We start from the raw sequence: 16,310 nt of genomic DNA, 5'->3' as shown, positions 1-16,310 counted from the left end.
GCAATTAGTGATTGGTAAAAAGAAAGCCGAGAAGAGAGAAAGAAGAGAGAAAGAAGATTGTGTAAACAACGAAGAGCAATTAGCGATTGGCAAAAACGGAACCAAGAAGACAGAAAGAAGATTGTGTAAAAGACGAAGAACAAGTAGCGATTGGCAAGAAGAGACAATAGAGACGATAAGCAGGGTCAGTGTCACGCTATCACGTACACGCCGTACACGTTCACGTTCAAGCTCAAGTTCACGTGCAAAACCACGTAGTAGTATTATTGTGATGTTGACGTGTCTCAAGTGGCGATGACAATTGGCGACAAGGCGGGGGTTCGTGATGATGGTTTGCGATGATGGCGGTTTGTGGCTCTGTCGTCCGGCCGACAAGGCCTTTAGGGCCAGTATAGAGCAATACGTTTTGTTACAGTTTCTAAAAGAGTATGTTGTTTATAAATGGTGATTAACTTTCTAAACCCGGGCAGTTTTGTTGTTTTCATGCTGTACTAGAGCTTTGAATAGTTCCCAAGACCATGGTATGGGGGTTGTTTTTTTAATGTCAGAATTCTAACACAGTAGCTGTTCAACAATACAATACGATACTGACTTTAGAGCCTCTCAATTCCTGCCCGTTCTCTCCAACAGTCAAACCTACAACTGGGCATATGACCATATCTATCAATTGATGGTATTATTTGTATGGCTAGCTAGTAGCTACTACATTAGTCAAATGTTTTATGTCATGTTGAAACATGATGGCATCAAGAGGTTGGCAGCATTCTCTCCATGATCTTCTTGATATGTTCGGTAAATTTGTATAAAGAATCTGCTTGGGGATTTACCAAGTTCGTGTACTACTTGTAGTAGGGTGTTCGTGAACTGACTAGGGTAATATCTTATCACGTGCAGGAGAGGCCCTGTCGGACATGGCACGTGACACCAACCACGTGATATCAATTGTCAGTCGAGTCCCGCTTACCAGTCATGTTACTGGTCATGTGAGATATCAACCCATTATGTAATCAAATCCTCTTAGCCCTGACCAATCAAAAACGACAAGACAACGTTGGCAGTGACCAGCGGAAATTGACTGACGCATCGTATCTGCGCCTTGTTGCGCATGGGCCACTTCTCACCTAATTGTGAGATTACGGAAGTTCCAGACCTCCAGTCCATCCCACTGGTCCAGAACCCGGTTTCTGGAAATGCGCAATACGAACTTGGGCTACCGTACAACGGATACACTGTACCTGTTTAGCCTCGACATGTGGAGAACAACCGGCGATCGTCATTCTGAAACGCCGTAAATGAGTGGGGAGTTGCAAGTGTTCCCCTTTCGCGACTCGTGGGTTTTCCCACGAGTTTGCCTTGGGAGAAGGAGTTGATGATTCTGTACCGTGATCGTCACTTGTTGCTTCTAAATTTGTCTCTGGTTCCGAGCCCGTGCCGTTCATTTGTCAAAAGATGAACGACCATGGTAACAAGTCATCGGTGACATTAGGGGGATCCACACGGGAGTAGGTGAAAGGGGGGGTTTAGGTGGAAATTCATCAGGCAAAAATCGGTAAAATTGCAGCAAATTTGAAAAAATAAAAAAACTCATCTAATCTGTGAAAGGGTGTCTTCCCCGGTTCTTTGTTCTTTTTTTTCTTTTCGTCCGATGACGAACAGGATCAAAATCAGAAATTTATCTGTTTTGTCGGTTTTTTTCTTCTCTTTGTACTTTTTTTCACCTTGAATCTTGAATCTCATGCAGCTCCATTTTTCGAAACCTTGAAACCTGGACGCATCCACGGTTCAGAGAAGGCTGGTCCCAGTGGCGCTTTTTGTATGTTTCAACATATTTGTCTTGGGCCCCTACTGATATCTGATATAAGCCAGAACATCTCGACCTTGCATCTTGCCTTGATACTCCAGCCATTTTCCATTCCCAGCCCGCCATCTCCAAGCTTCCATCCAGAATGAACACCCCTTAGCCAGCTCCGATCATAATTTTATATCCAACGGTCCCCCCATGGATGCTAGCATGCGCTTTAATTAAACAATTGCGCATGAGTGCGGATCTAATTTACCGTTGATTCTACTCAAAAGTCGGAAATTTTTTCCAACGCCAAAACTGGTATATAGGATATACTCGAACTCGGAAACATTGCATCGCCGTTGATTGTCGCAACTCTCCAATCATGCTTTTGCCCGACTTTCCTGGCCAGGGTCAGGATGGACGCAGTCCTGTTAGTCCAATCACTCCCATATCCGAGGAGTCAGCAGATGGCGCCGAGGATAATCTCAACCCGTCTCCGGAGCATCCAATTGAACAGCTTCAAGGCCCCTTTGAAGAGTCCATTCGTGAAACCAACCACAAATCTGCGAGTCAGTGGGTGGTGAATATCGATACACAGTCCCGTCGTCGGGATCTACTGGAGAATGATGAATACGAGCGGCTCTGTGGTCGCAAATGGCGCCAACGGGCCTCTGAACGGTGAGCAGTCGATATACAGAGGGGAAAAAACAAAACAAAATTAGTGTAAAGGTTCGGGAGCTGACCTGGCGTATCCCAGATATCATCCTTTTTGGAAGCTGATTGCACAAATGGTGTTTGGAGTTCATTTACTGGCGAACCGATTGGCCAAATCAGAGCCACAAGTTATGAGAATCCTGCAAAGTCATGTCGATGAAATGGATGGCTTTCTGCAAAGAACAACCGAGGATTTTCTAATTATCCAAATGGACGTTCGCACTCGAATTCAATATTTAAGCCTTCCGCTCGACAACTTGCATTTGTTCGATCGGATGCTCGAGGATCGCAATTTCCGCCTCTCATTGATAGCCTACCACGATCAGATAGAACATGCCGTGGACAGGTTCACCCTTGCCATTACAGATTCAATTCGCGATCTTCTAAAAGGCAAAGAGGCAATCAGTGTCCTGTGGCACTATCTCCTCGAGAAGTCCGGGGAAGGTTGTTTTGAGACCCACAGCCTGAAGGCATTCTACCAAGCAATGATGGACAACCTAGAAGGCTGGCTCGAAGCCTTCTCCAAACTCCGTCGTCGTGGTACATCCCTCCAAAAGGCACTTGCCCAGCTTGCTCTAGCAGTCACCGAGATGCAACGCCGAGTGGGCGTAGCAAGCAGGAAGGACGTGCGCTCATTCGTTAAATCCTCTCAAACCACCCGCACCCGATCAGTCAGACAGAAACTGTTCTCCCCCTCACTACCCTCAGAGAAACCACTTCCCCGCGACCCCCTACTGAAACCAAAGAACTCAACCAAGCCGGGCGAGGAGGGAATAAGTACAGGAAAGGGCAATGTGGGTCGCAGTACTACCAACCCCAATGCTTCTAAGCGGGAAAGTAACATCCCCAGGGTCCTAAGTCGCGCAAAATCGTGTAGTGCCCTGGCCATGGACGATAGTTCCACCGCGACCACCCCTACACCAGCCCCGGTCCCAGTCCCGCGTCCAAGAACAGCAAACAAACTGACCAGAAGACTATCCAAGCCCTTCCTCCCCAAGAGATCACTCAGTGATGGCGAAAAGGCTGATACGGAACAGAATCAAGACCGTCCCGCCTCGGCCCCAGCCCGCACCCTCAAATCCCGCAGCGTGTCCATGGAACAGCTAAAAGCGTTATGGGCGAGTAGCACCACTCGTCCCCGAACACAGCAGTCCATGGCCCAGGCCCAGGCCCAGGCCCAAGCGCAAGCTCATTCCTCAACCCCAACCCCAACCCCAATCCCACCCCCACCCCCCGTCCCCCCAATCCCCGAATCCCACCGTGTCCCCAAACAAACCCCCAAACAGGACGATCCCGAAAAAGAAACCTACGAGTCCCTGAAAGAGCAAGTCTCCCAGTTCCTCAAAACAGACCGCGTGGTCGAAGCCTGGGATACCATGGCTACTAAAACGGGCACATGCGGACGCACGCTATCAAAGACCGCAAAGGAGTGGCCGTGCAGCATCTTCCGGGCGAAATCGCCCAACGCATGGCGTGCGCGCTCGAACGGAGCCACTGATCTGGGCGCTGCGTCATCGCCGGACTACGATAGACAGATGTCTTGGGTGCAGGATGCGCCGGAGATGCTGAATACGTACTCGTTTAGACAGAGGCCGGAGATTTCGCCGCGGATCCATGTGCTTTCGGTGCAGATGATGCTGGATGAGGAGATGGAGGAGGTTGGGGGTCCGGTGGGCGGGCATGGGATGGCTGTGGATGAGATTGATATCCCTGATTCTGGGTCGATTATTACTGCTCTCCCGGCGTTGCCGCCTCCCACGCCTCCTACTATTCCTTCTGTGGCGCAGGAGTATAGGCCCAGAACTGTTGAGTGTGCACAGGGTTGAGATTGAGATTGAGATCTGCTTTCTGCGATCTGGATCTGGATCTGGATCTGCACTGCATGCTCATGCTTCTTGTTGGCTTTGACTTGGTTGTCTTGTTCGGATTGTTTCAACAGGATGAAGATCAAGATCAGTTTCCTGGTGGGATTTACGGCTGGATCCGTTTATCCTTTTCTTACCATATAGTACGGTATACATATCATTTCTGCAATCTTCAGCGATTGATTGCCCTTATTATCTTTTGTTCAAGTTTATACCCACAATGCTTGGCTTGGCACAATTGATGCCTTTTATCTTCTTTTATTGAGACCAACTTACAGAAACATTTCTAATTCATTCTACCTTTAATCTCAAAGTAAAATCGCATTATGAAATTACGAGTGGGAAAGAGAAAGTATTCCGGGACCAAAAAAATAATATAGCATTCATTTTTTTCAGACCCGCAGGCCGAGCCTAAATCCGCATACTCGAGCCCTGGCAAAGCGCCTAAGCAGTAAACGCCCAAAATGACCAAACCACAGCATGGACACAGTTCATAACACGTGAGCCCATGGAAACGCACAAAGATCAGGAAAATAAAGGAAGATAGGAGAGAATAGATTATTTGCAGCGCTTCTCTACAATGTTCGCACCGTGCTCCTCGTATTCCTTCTTAGAGATCCACATCTGGTGGAAAGTACCCAGACTAGCCAGGATACTTCCTCCGATCCAAGAGCCGAAGCGGCGCTCAGCAGTGTTACCGGGGGCCGAGATACGCACACGCGGACCAGGGAACTGAGCGACCAATTCTTGGCTCAGACGGTCAGTGAAGCCGTAGAGCAGACTGGAGGCGCCAGTCACGACAACGTTACCCAGCAAGTGGGGACGGATGTCAACGTCCACATTGCTCAGGGACGCCTTGATCAGCTCGGCGATGGTCTGAGCGGAGGTCGGGGCAGGGAAGGGAGATTCGGGATCAGGGATGGCGGCCTTGGCGTCGAAGAGGGATTCCACGACGCGGAAGCGATCAGCGCCAAAGACCTGGTTGTATCCGTCAGGGAACTCGAATGGACGACCGGGAGATGAGCGCGCGGCATCTTCGTTGGACACGCCGTTGGGGCCGGTGGCGGAGAGCTTGTTGGGGCCGGGCCAGACCTGGACGACGCACTCCTTGAACTCGGAGAGAGTGCGCTCTTCCAGGAGGGCGCGGTACGAGGCATCGGGCGCCTTGTCGGCGGCGAAGGTCTTCAACTTGACTTGGGGTTCTTGGCCGGCCTCGACCGGATTCTTAGAGCTGATCAGGTAGTGCGGCGTGATGGTGATGGGTTGCGGGGAGTTCTTCTTGAACAGTGCGCGAATCTGGGATGAAATGTAATCGCCGCCGAGCGGGGAGTGCTGCACGCCTCGCTTGAGGATCATGCCATCGTGGACCGGGGTGATGGAGATATTCGAAGCGCCAATATCAACGACGAGAGCTGAGGCTTTACCGGAAGCAAAACTGCGGAAAAGGAGATTAGCAAGAAAAATAAGACTGCGCGAGGAATATCAAACCAATGACCCGCTCCAAAAGGGTCACCAGGTCTGTTGATGATGTACATACGCTGCAAGCACACCGCTCCGTGCAAGGTAGAAAGCCGGGGTGCCCCATTTCTCCATGGCAATCTCAATGGTCTTTTCGCGTGCCTTGATCGGGTTCCATCCAGGTTCGGTCATCAACAATGGGCTATCTTCCAAAGGCTTCTCTTCCGATTCCACGTCCATCTCTGTTGGAAGCTCTCCCTCGGAGATATCGTTCAATCCATTCTGGAAAGGATTGCCTGGTTTCGCACCGGTGAGTCGCGAAGTGAACGAATACTCCCACACTTTCTCTGCCATATCCCAATCTTCAACAATGCCATCCTTGCCGATCGGGTTGTGGATGGAAAGACCGGGGCGCGGGGTAACAAAGACATCATCTCCATAGATGAACTTCTCCTGGCCATCAGCGTCGTACTTGCCGTAATATGTTGGAATTAACGACTTGGGAGCATCTTCACCAGCGAAGCCAGCGCGGGTGGTGGAGTAGCCGGGGTCGAGAACAATGGCTGAGACTTCATCTAAACGCGATTCATATTAGCAGCCGACTGAGGACTATCTAGATATACGCCCTGCTGGAGACGGAATTGGGGCTGCGAGGGGAGAAAGCAGCGGGCGCATCCCGCAAGGGCACGTACCTCCACCATATTCGGCAGCCTGGGGTGGATTGGAAGGGTTCATGGCGATAGCGCAGGAAGATAAAGCAGGCCAAAAGAAAATTGCTCAGACCAAGGTGTTAAAAGGCCTGCGAAACCACGCGCGGAGGAGACAAGGGAGAGGTAGGGAGAAGAAGCGGTCTTTTCGGTGCGGGAACAGCTTTGGCGGAGAGAGAGAACTGATTAGGTCCGCTTGGCACTAAATGACCTCACCCTGTCAGCTTTCAACTTTTTGCTTTTCTTTCATCACTGATCCCCCACCTCTAATTCACCATATACACAAAAAAGAAAAGAGAATGGATACTGAGGTCGACGTCGCACCGGAGTCGCTCTTTCGCGCTACAAAGCGACGCAAGTTTATCCCACGGCGTACAAATGATACAACAGATTCCAGCGCCGCTGGAGAAGCCGCCACTCCGAGCAGAAATGACAATCAAACCCCCGAAGCGCCGTCCACTGGGGAGGAAGACCAGACCACACAATCTACGAATGTCGTTCGTCTACAGCGGCCGCGACAATCCCGCAAAGGAGGCATAGGGTTCTCCGCCATTTCGCGATCCAAGGATGGTAACCGAGAGACAGCGTTGGTATCTGCGGAGGATTTGGAGGCCGACAAGCTCCAGGCCATGAGTGATCGGTTCACGACATATACAGGCCAGACAGAAGACGTGGACAAGCACATGTATGATGCCTTATTATGCGAAAGCTCCTCTCCTATCTCCCGTTCAATAACCGACTAACAAGATAAGGATGGCCTATATAGATTCCGAGATGGCTAAGCGATCACAACGCAGCCCACTCCCATCAAACAATCCCGAAGCCTCCCAGTTATCGGAAACACACAATGCTAGCGAACCTTCAATACCCGAACGCAAGGGCGCACGGGCGACACTGGGCAAATTGCATGAAATCGACCTGGGTGAGGAAGCGACGATGCGAAATATTGAGCGGACGGAGGCTGCTCGAAAGCGACTACAGGGTGGCGAAGACACCAAGAATACCGGCGATACGGGCCGTTCTGGCACCGATAAATCCTGGCGCAATCGCAAGCGACGTACCAGCGCTGATATCGAACGCGATCGCCTTGTGGAGGAAGTGATGCGTGAAAGCAGACGTAAGATTATGAATCTCTCTTTTTTGCCTTTCCCAACGCTAACTCTTCTTACAGTGGAAATTTATGACGAACCGGAGGACGAAGGGCCAATGGATGATCAAGCGGCGGATGAGCGAATTGCCGAAAAGTTCCGTCAAGACTTCATGGATGCCATTCAATCCCGACGCCGTGTTCGGACAAGTCGCACGACGACGGAGAAGACCGAGGCACCCAAGGGGCCCAAGTTGGGAGGAAGTCGTAGCGCAAGAGCTGCGATGCGAGAGATGCAGAACAAGGCCGGACAGAAATAATGGGCGAATATTTTGACAATTTGAAATGGATGTCAATGGCGGGCCAACAGGGGTTGAGACATTTCATACAATTTAGATTGCCTTTCTCCCCACCTCTTCTCGGAGGATCAGACACACGGCAGAGTGTACTTTGTAATAATACTACGGCGGTGCCCTGGAGATGACCCAGGGCTCTCATATTTTGGAAACCGATATATTGCCTGATCCACATCTGCATGTGCCGCAGAGTGGATGGATTATGTAGAGCAGAGAGTATTTTTGGAAGCTTGGAAGATCTGCAGTGATCTCACACGCCACATACCAGTCCCAGCATGGGATAGGAAAGTTGATTCATCTTTTTCTTTTTTTTTTTTTTGATGCATATTGTGTGTACGGAGTAAAGGTGGACTGATCATCCGTAGAGCTGGTGAAATAACGGGTTAGTAAATTTAGGGCTGGGATCCAAGAATTAATGCACAGGACGGAGTACAGTAGGGAAGAAGCTGCTCAAGTACTCCGTGGGTAAATTACTAAGTGTAACTGTATAACAATGCAAACTAAGCAAAGTAAATCAATTTGTGAACGGAACTGGAGACCTCGATGGATGATTACTAAGTATACGGAATTATGCTCTGACGAAACAGTCAAATGGTGCGACTCATGGGCATTAATCATTTTTCTTTAAAGAGTAAAGTTACTGGTTTTCGAACTGCACATGTACTGGTTTGTTACTGGTATAATTATAGTGATTATCAGCATCCACAATTGGCAGCGCCACCATATCAGTTTAAGGATGAGGCTGGCGCTTGGCTTATGTCTCAGATTGATGACGCGGGATACATACTCGATGTCCGAGCCAGGATTGAATTTTGTCTCGAACACACAAGATCGAGGATGGTGGAACTCATTGAACGTTGAAGAAATTTTTCTATGTATTTTTTTTTCTTTTCTTTTTTTTCACATTGGAGATTCTACGTAAGCCTGGAAGTTTAGGAACATTCTCGACCTAGAAATCTCCCCAATCCAAGATCTAAGAAGATCCACAGCGTCTAGAAGCGAATGGCTACAGGGCGGGATCGACAGGTGTGGCGAGGGAGATTTTGTTAGGAATTCCGCAATGTGGGATTTTTATTTTTATTTCTTAGTTTTTATTTTTTGATTTCTCAAATTCTTCGATCTAGGGATAAAATATGTTGACGTGTTAAAGACCGTAACCGTGGATAGGGAGTGTTTCATAAAGTTGACCTTGCGTGGAGTTTGTGGCGCTCGAGCCCAAATGGTTAGCTAAGTCTGGTCACGTTCAACCGTGGTTAGTCAGGATTTTGGGTTTTCTCCACAGCGTTTATTGAAAGTCAATAAACAATTATGGCTTCATGGTAACTACATTGTAGCTGTTAACAAATATAGAGGAGAATTTCTGAAGAAATGATTCGATCGAGAGAAACAACCCGATTAGCTCAATTAACCCAATTAACCCAATTAACTCCCAATTGGAACAAAAACACCCAAAATGGTTTAAATCCAGAACGAATCAGACGCGACCAACCCGAGCGGAGTCTAGACTCTGAAACGGGCTAGAGCCAATCAAAACTTGGTGTCAGGGGGAGAAGTGATCACCTTTTTCTCAGGAACTCTTCCCAGTCCCTTTCTTACCCAACTGCAAAAGAGAGGGGTTCTGTTCATTCGCTTCCAGACTCTCTCTTTCTCTCGACCTTCCGATCCTTCAACTTGCTTTGCTTGAATCGCAACTAACCCCGTCTATCGTTAATCGTCGCTCTCTCGACCCCTGTCCCTTTTCGAGTCGCGCCCCCTGTCGTCCAGGTTGATCCTACGACAGTCGCGCCCTCTCGAATTGATCGTCATTCTCTAAATATACACCATCTCATAATCTGCCCTGCCGTTCGCCATTGTCTTCCCTTGATGCTTTCGTCTTAACTCGATCTTTCTTGATATATCTTGTCCGCCATTTGGGAAATTCACCATGCGATCCCTCCTTTGGGCCCTGTTGGGTCTCAGCGTCGTGCCTCAGGTACTGGCCGGCGACACCCTGAGCACCGATGGCTTTGACTTGTGCATGACCGATACCAGCATCGATATCACCGATTTGGATATCACCTATACTGGCTCAACAAGAGAGATGGTCTTCGACCTGGCTGGTACCAGCTCGCAGGAACAAAATATCACCGCCACATTAACCGTCACGGCCTATGGCAGTCAGATCTACAGCGATACTTTTGATCCCTGCAAAGATACTGTCCACGTGGCTGCCCTCTGTCCAGGTGAGTCGAACATAACACAGGAAACTCTTCACGTGGAGAAGAACCGATCATATATATATGAAACATGAAAATCCTGACGCGTCTGTACTAGTCCCATCCGGCGCCTTCTCCGCTAGTGGCACCATCACCGTCCCCGCAAGCTATGCATCCGAAATCCCCTCTCTCGCATTCAATATGCCCGATCTCGACGGCCAGGCCAAACTCGTCTTGACATCGACTGCCGGAAGTGGAAACCTCGCATGTGTTGAATCTCAATTAACTAATGGAAAGTCAACAAGTGTCAAGGCCGTTTCATGGGCCTCGGCTGGTATGGCGGCCGGCGCGCTGGCCTTCAGTGGTGTCTCGGCTGTGAGTGCGGTTGGCGCACACCCGGGTGCAACTGGCTCCAGCCCCGGATTTGGAGACGTGATGGGCTGGTTCCATTGCATGGCTACTAACGGCATGTTGAGTGTCTCGTACCCCACCGTCTACACGAGCTTCACCAAGAACTTTGCTTGGAGTACCGGTCTTGTCTCCTGGGATGGTCTACAGGATTCGATCGACAACTTCAGGAAAGCCACAGGTGGCAATCTTACAGACAACAGCTTGTCCTACCTGGGCAGCATCTCCGAAACCAATTCCTCGACCACGAAGCGGAGCTTAGATATGATGCGCCGCTCGGTGAAATTGGCGGCTCGATCGGACTCCAACAGCACCAGCTCTGACAGCATAGACAGAATCAAGGCCCTTGCTGAGGAGCTCATGATTCCTTCGGCTAACATCTTTATGACCGTGCTCTTGATCTTTGCAATTGTGGTTGGCGTCGTCATTGTTGGAATTCTACTCCTCAAAGTCATCCTGGAGTTATGGGCCCTTTACGGCAACTTCCCCAACAAGCTCATCAACTTCCGAAGAGACTATTGGGGAATCATGGCCCGGACAATCACCAACATGATTCTCATCCTGTACAGCGTCTGGGTGATGTACTGCGTCTATCAGCTCAAAAATGGTGACTCTTGGGCAGCCAAGCTAATTGCCGCCTTAACCTTGGTGGTTTTCACAGCCGTCCTCGGCTTTTTTGCCGTCCGCATTTTCTTGAAGGCCCGCAAATATAAGAAGTCAGAGGGAGATACCGCTGGTCTATACGACGATAAGGATACTTGGCGCAAGTACAGTCTTTTCTACGACAACCTCAAGAAGGACTTCTGGTGGCTCTTTGTGCCCGTCATTGTTTACGCTTTGGTCAAGGGCTGCATCATCGCTGGTGGACAGGGCCATGGCCTCTTCCAAAGTGCCGGTCAATTGGTTTGTGAGGTTCTACTGCTTGGTCTCGTGTTATGGAGCCGCCCCTACGCCCGCAAATCAACCACGGGAATCAACATCACAATTCAAATCGTGCGAGTCTTGTCAGTTGCTTGTGTCTTGGTCTTTGTTGATGAGCTGGGACTCTCTCAGACCACCAAGACCGTGACTGGCATTGTCCTCATCGTAATCCAATCACTCTTGACCGGCCTTCTTGCCATCCTAATTGTCGTCAACGCCGTCATTGCCATGTTCCGCCAGAACGTCCACGAAAAGCGCAGACAAGAAGCCGAGAAGGCAAACCGCGACCTCGATGACCTCACTCCCCTGGACGCCCGTGATTCGCTTCTGATCGATCACCCCCAACAGCGAGACTTCTCCGAGGTCAGCAAGTTCAACTTCAATCGTCCCTACGAGACCTACCGCGACGTCCCATTGTCACGATCCGACTCCGCTGGCAGCAAAGAACGCCTCATGTATGCCGATTACGGCGTCGCACACACCCGCAGCACCAGCCAAGAATCCAGGCATGATCGTCGAAGCCCATCTCCTGAGGGGCATCATCCGACCACCGCCGGCTACGGCATGGCATTGTAGACCTGCGCTCCGAAATCACGATTCAGAAGCTTTTTTCTTTCTCTCATACACACACGCACACACACGCATTCTCTCTCACATACACTCTCTTTCCCACCTTATAACGTCTGACGGGTACTTTTTCTTTTTTCCCGGACGGGGTTTATTTTGATCATTTTTCGTTTAGCGTGTTTGAATGGGAGATGAGGTTCTCATTCTCGCCTTTGGATGTTTGTGGCATAACACTTCTCCCTCTCTACATATCCTCGTCTTTCTCTTGTCATCCGACTCTTATACTTTGACCCTCCTTATATCCAGCGTGTCTTTCTTTATATTTCCCAATCTTCTTGGTCTTCCCTACAGCCTGGTGAAAAATTTGCGTTTTATTTCTTGTATATCTTCATCTTCATAGATTCTTGCTATCAACTTTTGTTTCTCTTTTCTACACTAAATCTCCAGGTCCTTGTTGCAGTCTCTTCATAGATTGATATTGATACATAACAAATAGCATACCTGTGTGGATGAATGTCAATCCGCAATTACAGTAACATTTGAAAATTGGATTGATGTAATGAATAGTGATTACTGGGTACTACCAACATTCAGCACTTGAGTGTTTGAAGGTTCCACCTGGGCTTAGAAGATTCAAATAGCACTTAAGTACACTGACCACCATTCATACAAACCTCCCAACATTTGAACCTCGTTGCTACAGCCCTGGATTTACGTCTGAAAGGTCTACATACCTACTACATAACCATATACGACATAACTGTATGTACATGTGCACATGATGTTGCAACTCTCCACAATTGCTGCAGGTAACACATGCATGTAGATCTAGATGTCAACTCCAAAGCCTAATCCAATCAATCAATCAGATACCATAAAGCTTAATATTTGGCATTCGAGAGCCCGCGAACATAAATCAAGATTTGAGAATACCGCCATGTCCTAATGAGAAAAGTTGATCATTTTGAAAGAAAACCACAGGCAAGAAAAGAAAATAGAAAAGAGTAAGAGAGAAGAAAAAAAAAGAAAAATTCGAGCCCCCATGAATCCACATCCCATGAGAATTATCCACGAGCCCCGAGGAAACAGATCCATCTCTTGCAAGCAAGTAAGCCGACAGAGATCAATTGATCCACAATACAGTGTGAAGGAGGAAGATACAGAAAAAGAAAGAGAAAAGCAGACGCATTCAGCCCGTGCCACCATTAAACATGTTATCAGCGGGAGTATGGGTGGAAGCCGCGGTGTCCTTGACCTCCTCGGCCACCACCACGGTAGTTTGCGCCGGGCTTGCCGGCGTTTCGTGGTCCTGTGGGGGCGTTGGCGGGGGCGGCGCTTTGGAGTTGGGAGCCGGATCCGTCTGGTGAGGAAGTTAGTAAATAAAAAAGGGAAGAGAGATATAGAAATGGGTTCAGTGGGTGCATGCATACCTTGAGGTCCACCGGGCATGTTGGGCTGGGGTACTTCGTCGTACATGCCCTCCCAAGAAGTCGGGCCACCCTGCTGGTAAGGGGAGAAAGCACGGTTATCCATTTGACGACGAACATTCTGTTGTTGCTCATACTTTTGCTGTTCAAAAGCGATCTGCTCCTGGGCGTTGTAACCTGGTCCACCAGGCTGGCGGTTGTACGCAGCGTTGGGGTCGGAGTTAGCGCCTCCGTTACCACCACCGTTGCCACCGGCACCAGCAGGCTGGGGAGCTTGTTGGCCCTGGTTCTGCATCTGTTGCATCATGGCGGGGTTCATCATGTTGGGCATAGGAGTCTGGGAGGGTCCAGGGCTCTGGGGGTTGGGGATGGGGCTCATGCTGCCCTGTGGCTGCTGAGGGTTACCGCCCATACCCTTCATCTGCTGCATCTGTTGCATCTGCTGCATTTGCTGGAGCATGGCTGGGTTCATGCCGCCCATGGCCATGCCGGGCATTCCCTGGGGCTGACCCTGGCCTGCCATGGCCATCTGCTGCTGCATCATGGCGAAGTATTGCTGCATGCGTTGCCAATATTGTGCCATCATCTGGGGAGTCATGCCACCGGCCATGCCTTGCTGCTGACCACCACCGCCGCCGCCACCCTGCTGGGGAGCGTTGTCACTTCCGTGGTTCATGTCTCGATATCCTCCTCCCTCACGGCCGCCTCGGCGACCTCCTCGGTCCTCATCGCGGAGGTTTCCGCGGGGCTGGGCTTTCTTCACTTCGATGGGCTTGCCCAGGATTTCCAGAGGTCGGGAAAGGGCGTTGTCCACGGCGGTCTCGCTGTCAAATGTCACAAAGCCGAAGCCACGGGGACGACCGGTGTCCTTGTCGATCATGAGAGTCGCATCCACGACACGGCCGAATTGCATGAAGAACTGCTTAAAGTCCTGGTCGGTCGCATCTTGGCTAACACCACCAACAAAGATCTTGCTTGTCTTTTCTTGTTCATCACGTGGAATTGCGCGCTTGGGGTCAATCTAAGAAATCTTGTATGAGCGACTGGGATTCCCGGAATATGTGCGTTGTCCAGATATCTTACAATCTTGCCATCCAGGTAATGCTCCTTCACCATGACGGTGTTCACAGTCTTAGGGTCACGGAAAGTCAAGAAGCCGAAGCCACGAGAGCGACCCGTAGCGCTATCCCGCATTACAGTGCACTCTTGAACTTCTCCAAATTGCGAGAAATAGTCCCGCAGAGATTCTGTGGGAAGTTAGACCCGAAATATTCCATGCATTTCTGTTCATAAACAAGATACATACGATCTGTAGTCTCCCAGTTCAAACCACCAATAAACATTTTCCTAGCAAGTATCATAAATTAGTATCAACTGAAGTACCTAATCATATGCCAGTGGTATCAAGCCCCCGTATGAACAAAATGCCAAAATCAGGGCCAGGGATATTGGATATGGGCTCTGGCTAAAGAGCTGGTGGCGCTCAGCTGCTATTCACGAATACAGCTAAATGCGGGATCTGCCTGGGTCCATGATCTCGGTGGTGATTGACTGTTGGTTGATAGTATGTCGGTATACGGTGGCCACACAGACACGCATAACCCATGTTTCCGCCTGGTTTACATGAGCCCGGGTCTGAAGATCGAATGGTATCCTCTTTCCTTTCCTTTTCTTTTTCTTTGTTTTGGCTTCACGAGTTTGAGAGCAAGATAGAAGGCGAAGGGCGAGAAATCAGGCGAAATAAGTGAATTGTCACTGTCTCTCCTTTCTCCTCTTGGAGAAGGTCTGTCTGCCTAACAATCCCAAGCTAACTCGGGGTTGATAAACTTCCATCGGACAGAGTTGCTAATTCTTGCTCTGCTCTATCAACGTATATCGACAAGAAGCTATATAGTATCCGCTGTACTATATATAGTCGCTCGCAAGACAGCTTGACGGAGACCGATTTCTTGTCAAAGTTTCGCAGACGCAACCAGATTTTCTCAGTTCAAAGGATCACAGATATTATTCTTCCTCTTTATCTGATTTTCGCTTCTTTCTGATGCCTCAATTCCCCAAGGATGATGCGGAGAAGGCCGTATAGATGAGAACGACCCAAAAAAGACTCAGAATTGGGCGAGAAATTGATAATATCGCAAGTTGTGTATTGGGTTGTTTCCTTGCTCCACGATTGGGTTTTTTTGTACGCGTGAATCTCGTCTTTTAGAGCTTGCTTCTTGTATCGGACATGGAAGCCCAATAAAATCACATTCCAGGTCCCCAGAGCCGTATTTGCGTGAATAGTAACAGGCGCCACACAGACACCATGAAGGCATAGCCAGATACTCCGAATCCGAAAGAGTCGAAATCAAATGAGAACAAGGGACAATTTGCACTTACCCATCTTCCTTAATTCCAGTACCGTGAGACTCATGCTCGACGGGGGCGGGAGCTGCGGGGGCGGCGTAAGCACCCTCAGAGCCATTTTGGTGATAATCTCCACCATAGTTCTGCTGGCTCTGTTGAGGTTGAGACTGTGTCGCGTATGTGTCTACTACAGGCGAATGATCATAACTCTGCGGGGTTGACTCCACGACAGGCTGTGCAGGGATTGCCGGGGTGGGTTCGGTGGGCTTGGGTGCCTCTACTGCGGAAGTAGCGTGAGGTGCCGATTCGTCTGCGTCGTAACTGAAAGATAACACATTCGTCAGTTCGGTCTCATCTCATCTCAGAAAATAAGATTTGAAGGGTAGACCATACAGATCAGCGAAGAGATCATCTTCCAGTCCCTCCTGGTCGGCCATGGTGTAAAGAGGTTGGAGGTCTGGTATCAGTTGAAG

The 16,310-nt window shown here is 49.4% G+C and overlaps 5 protein-coding genes across 5 annotated transcripts; 3 read left to right on the top strand and 2 right to left on the bottom strand.

Annotated features, from left to right (window-relative positions):
• Positions 1 to 2,168: 2,168 nt before the first annotated feature.
• On the top strand, positions 2,169 to 4,326 carry N7466_004124 (uncharacterized protein; the record flags this gene model as incomplete). The annotated part of the gene is made up of 2 exons (XM_057163521.1): positions 2,169 to 2,464; positions 2,544 to 4,326. 2 exons carry the CDS (start codon positions 2,169 to 2,171, stop codon positions 4,324 to 4,326), a joined length of 2,079 nt encoding a protein of 692 aa, XP_057022202.1.
• Positions 4,327 to 4,923: 597 nt separating this feature from the next.
• On the bottom strand, positions 4,924 to 6,558 carry N7466_004123 (actin family protein; the record flags this gene model as incomplete). The annotated part of the gene is made up of 3 exons (XM_057163520.1): positions 4,924 to 5,800; positions 5,903 to 6,398; positions 6,516 to 6,558. 3 exons carry the CDS (start codon positions 6,556 to 6,558, stop codon positions 4,924 to 4,926), a joined length of 1,416 nt encoding a protein of 471 aa, XP_057022201.1.
• A 271-nt stretch (positions 6,559 to 6,829) lies between these two features.
• Positions 6,830 to 7,937, top strand: N7466_004122 (telomere length and silencing 1 family protein; the record flags this gene model as incomplete). The annotated part of the gene is made up of 3 exons (XM_057163519.1): positions 6,830 to 7,215; positions 7,283 to 7,647; positions 7,702 to 7,937. 3 exons carry the CDS (start codon positions 6,830 to 6,832, stop codon positions 7,935 to 7,937), a joined length of 987 nt encoding a protein of 328 aa, XP_057022200.1.
• Positions 7,938 to 9,897: 1,960 nt separating this feature from the next.
• On the top strand, positions 9,898 to 12,073 carry N7466_004121 (transient receptor potential ion channel family protein; the record flags this gene model as incomplete). The annotated part of the gene is made up of 2 exons (XM_057163518.1): positions 9,898 to 10,195; positions 10,287 to 12,073. The coding sequence occupies 2 exons, from the start codon at positions 9,898 to 9,900 to the stop codon at positions 12,071 to 12,073; spliced, it is 2,085 nt and encodes a 694-aa protein (XP_057022199.1).
• Positions 12,074 to 13,281: 1,208 nt separating this feature from the next.
• Positions 13,282 to 16,274, bottom strand: N7466_004120 (RNA-binding protein; the record flags this gene model as incomplete). Its single annotated transcript, XM_057163517.1, has 6 exons — positions 13,282 to 13,424; positions 13,495 to 14,512; positions 14,575 to 14,738; positions 14,798 to 14,838; positions 15,871 to 16,158; positions 16,231 to 16,274. 6 exons carry the CDS (start codon positions 16,272 to 16,274, stop codon positions 13,282 to 13,284), a joined length of 1,698 nt encoding a protein of 565 aa, XP_057022198.1.
• Between the last annotated feature and the right edge of the window lie 36 nt (positions 16,275 to 16,310).

The sequence above is a fragment of the Penicillium verhagenii genome (genome assembly GCF_028828195.1).
Source record: "Penicillium verhagenii strain IBT 33310 chromosome Unknown utg000005l_segment0_segment0, whole genome shotgun sequence".
NCBI classification, from domain to species: Eukaryota; Fungi; Ascomycota; class Eurotiomycetes; order Eurotiales; family Aspergillaceae; genus Penicillium; species Penicillium verhagenii.
Note: the sequence above shows the minus strand (reverse complement) of the source record. Positions and strands in the feature narration are given on the sequence as shown.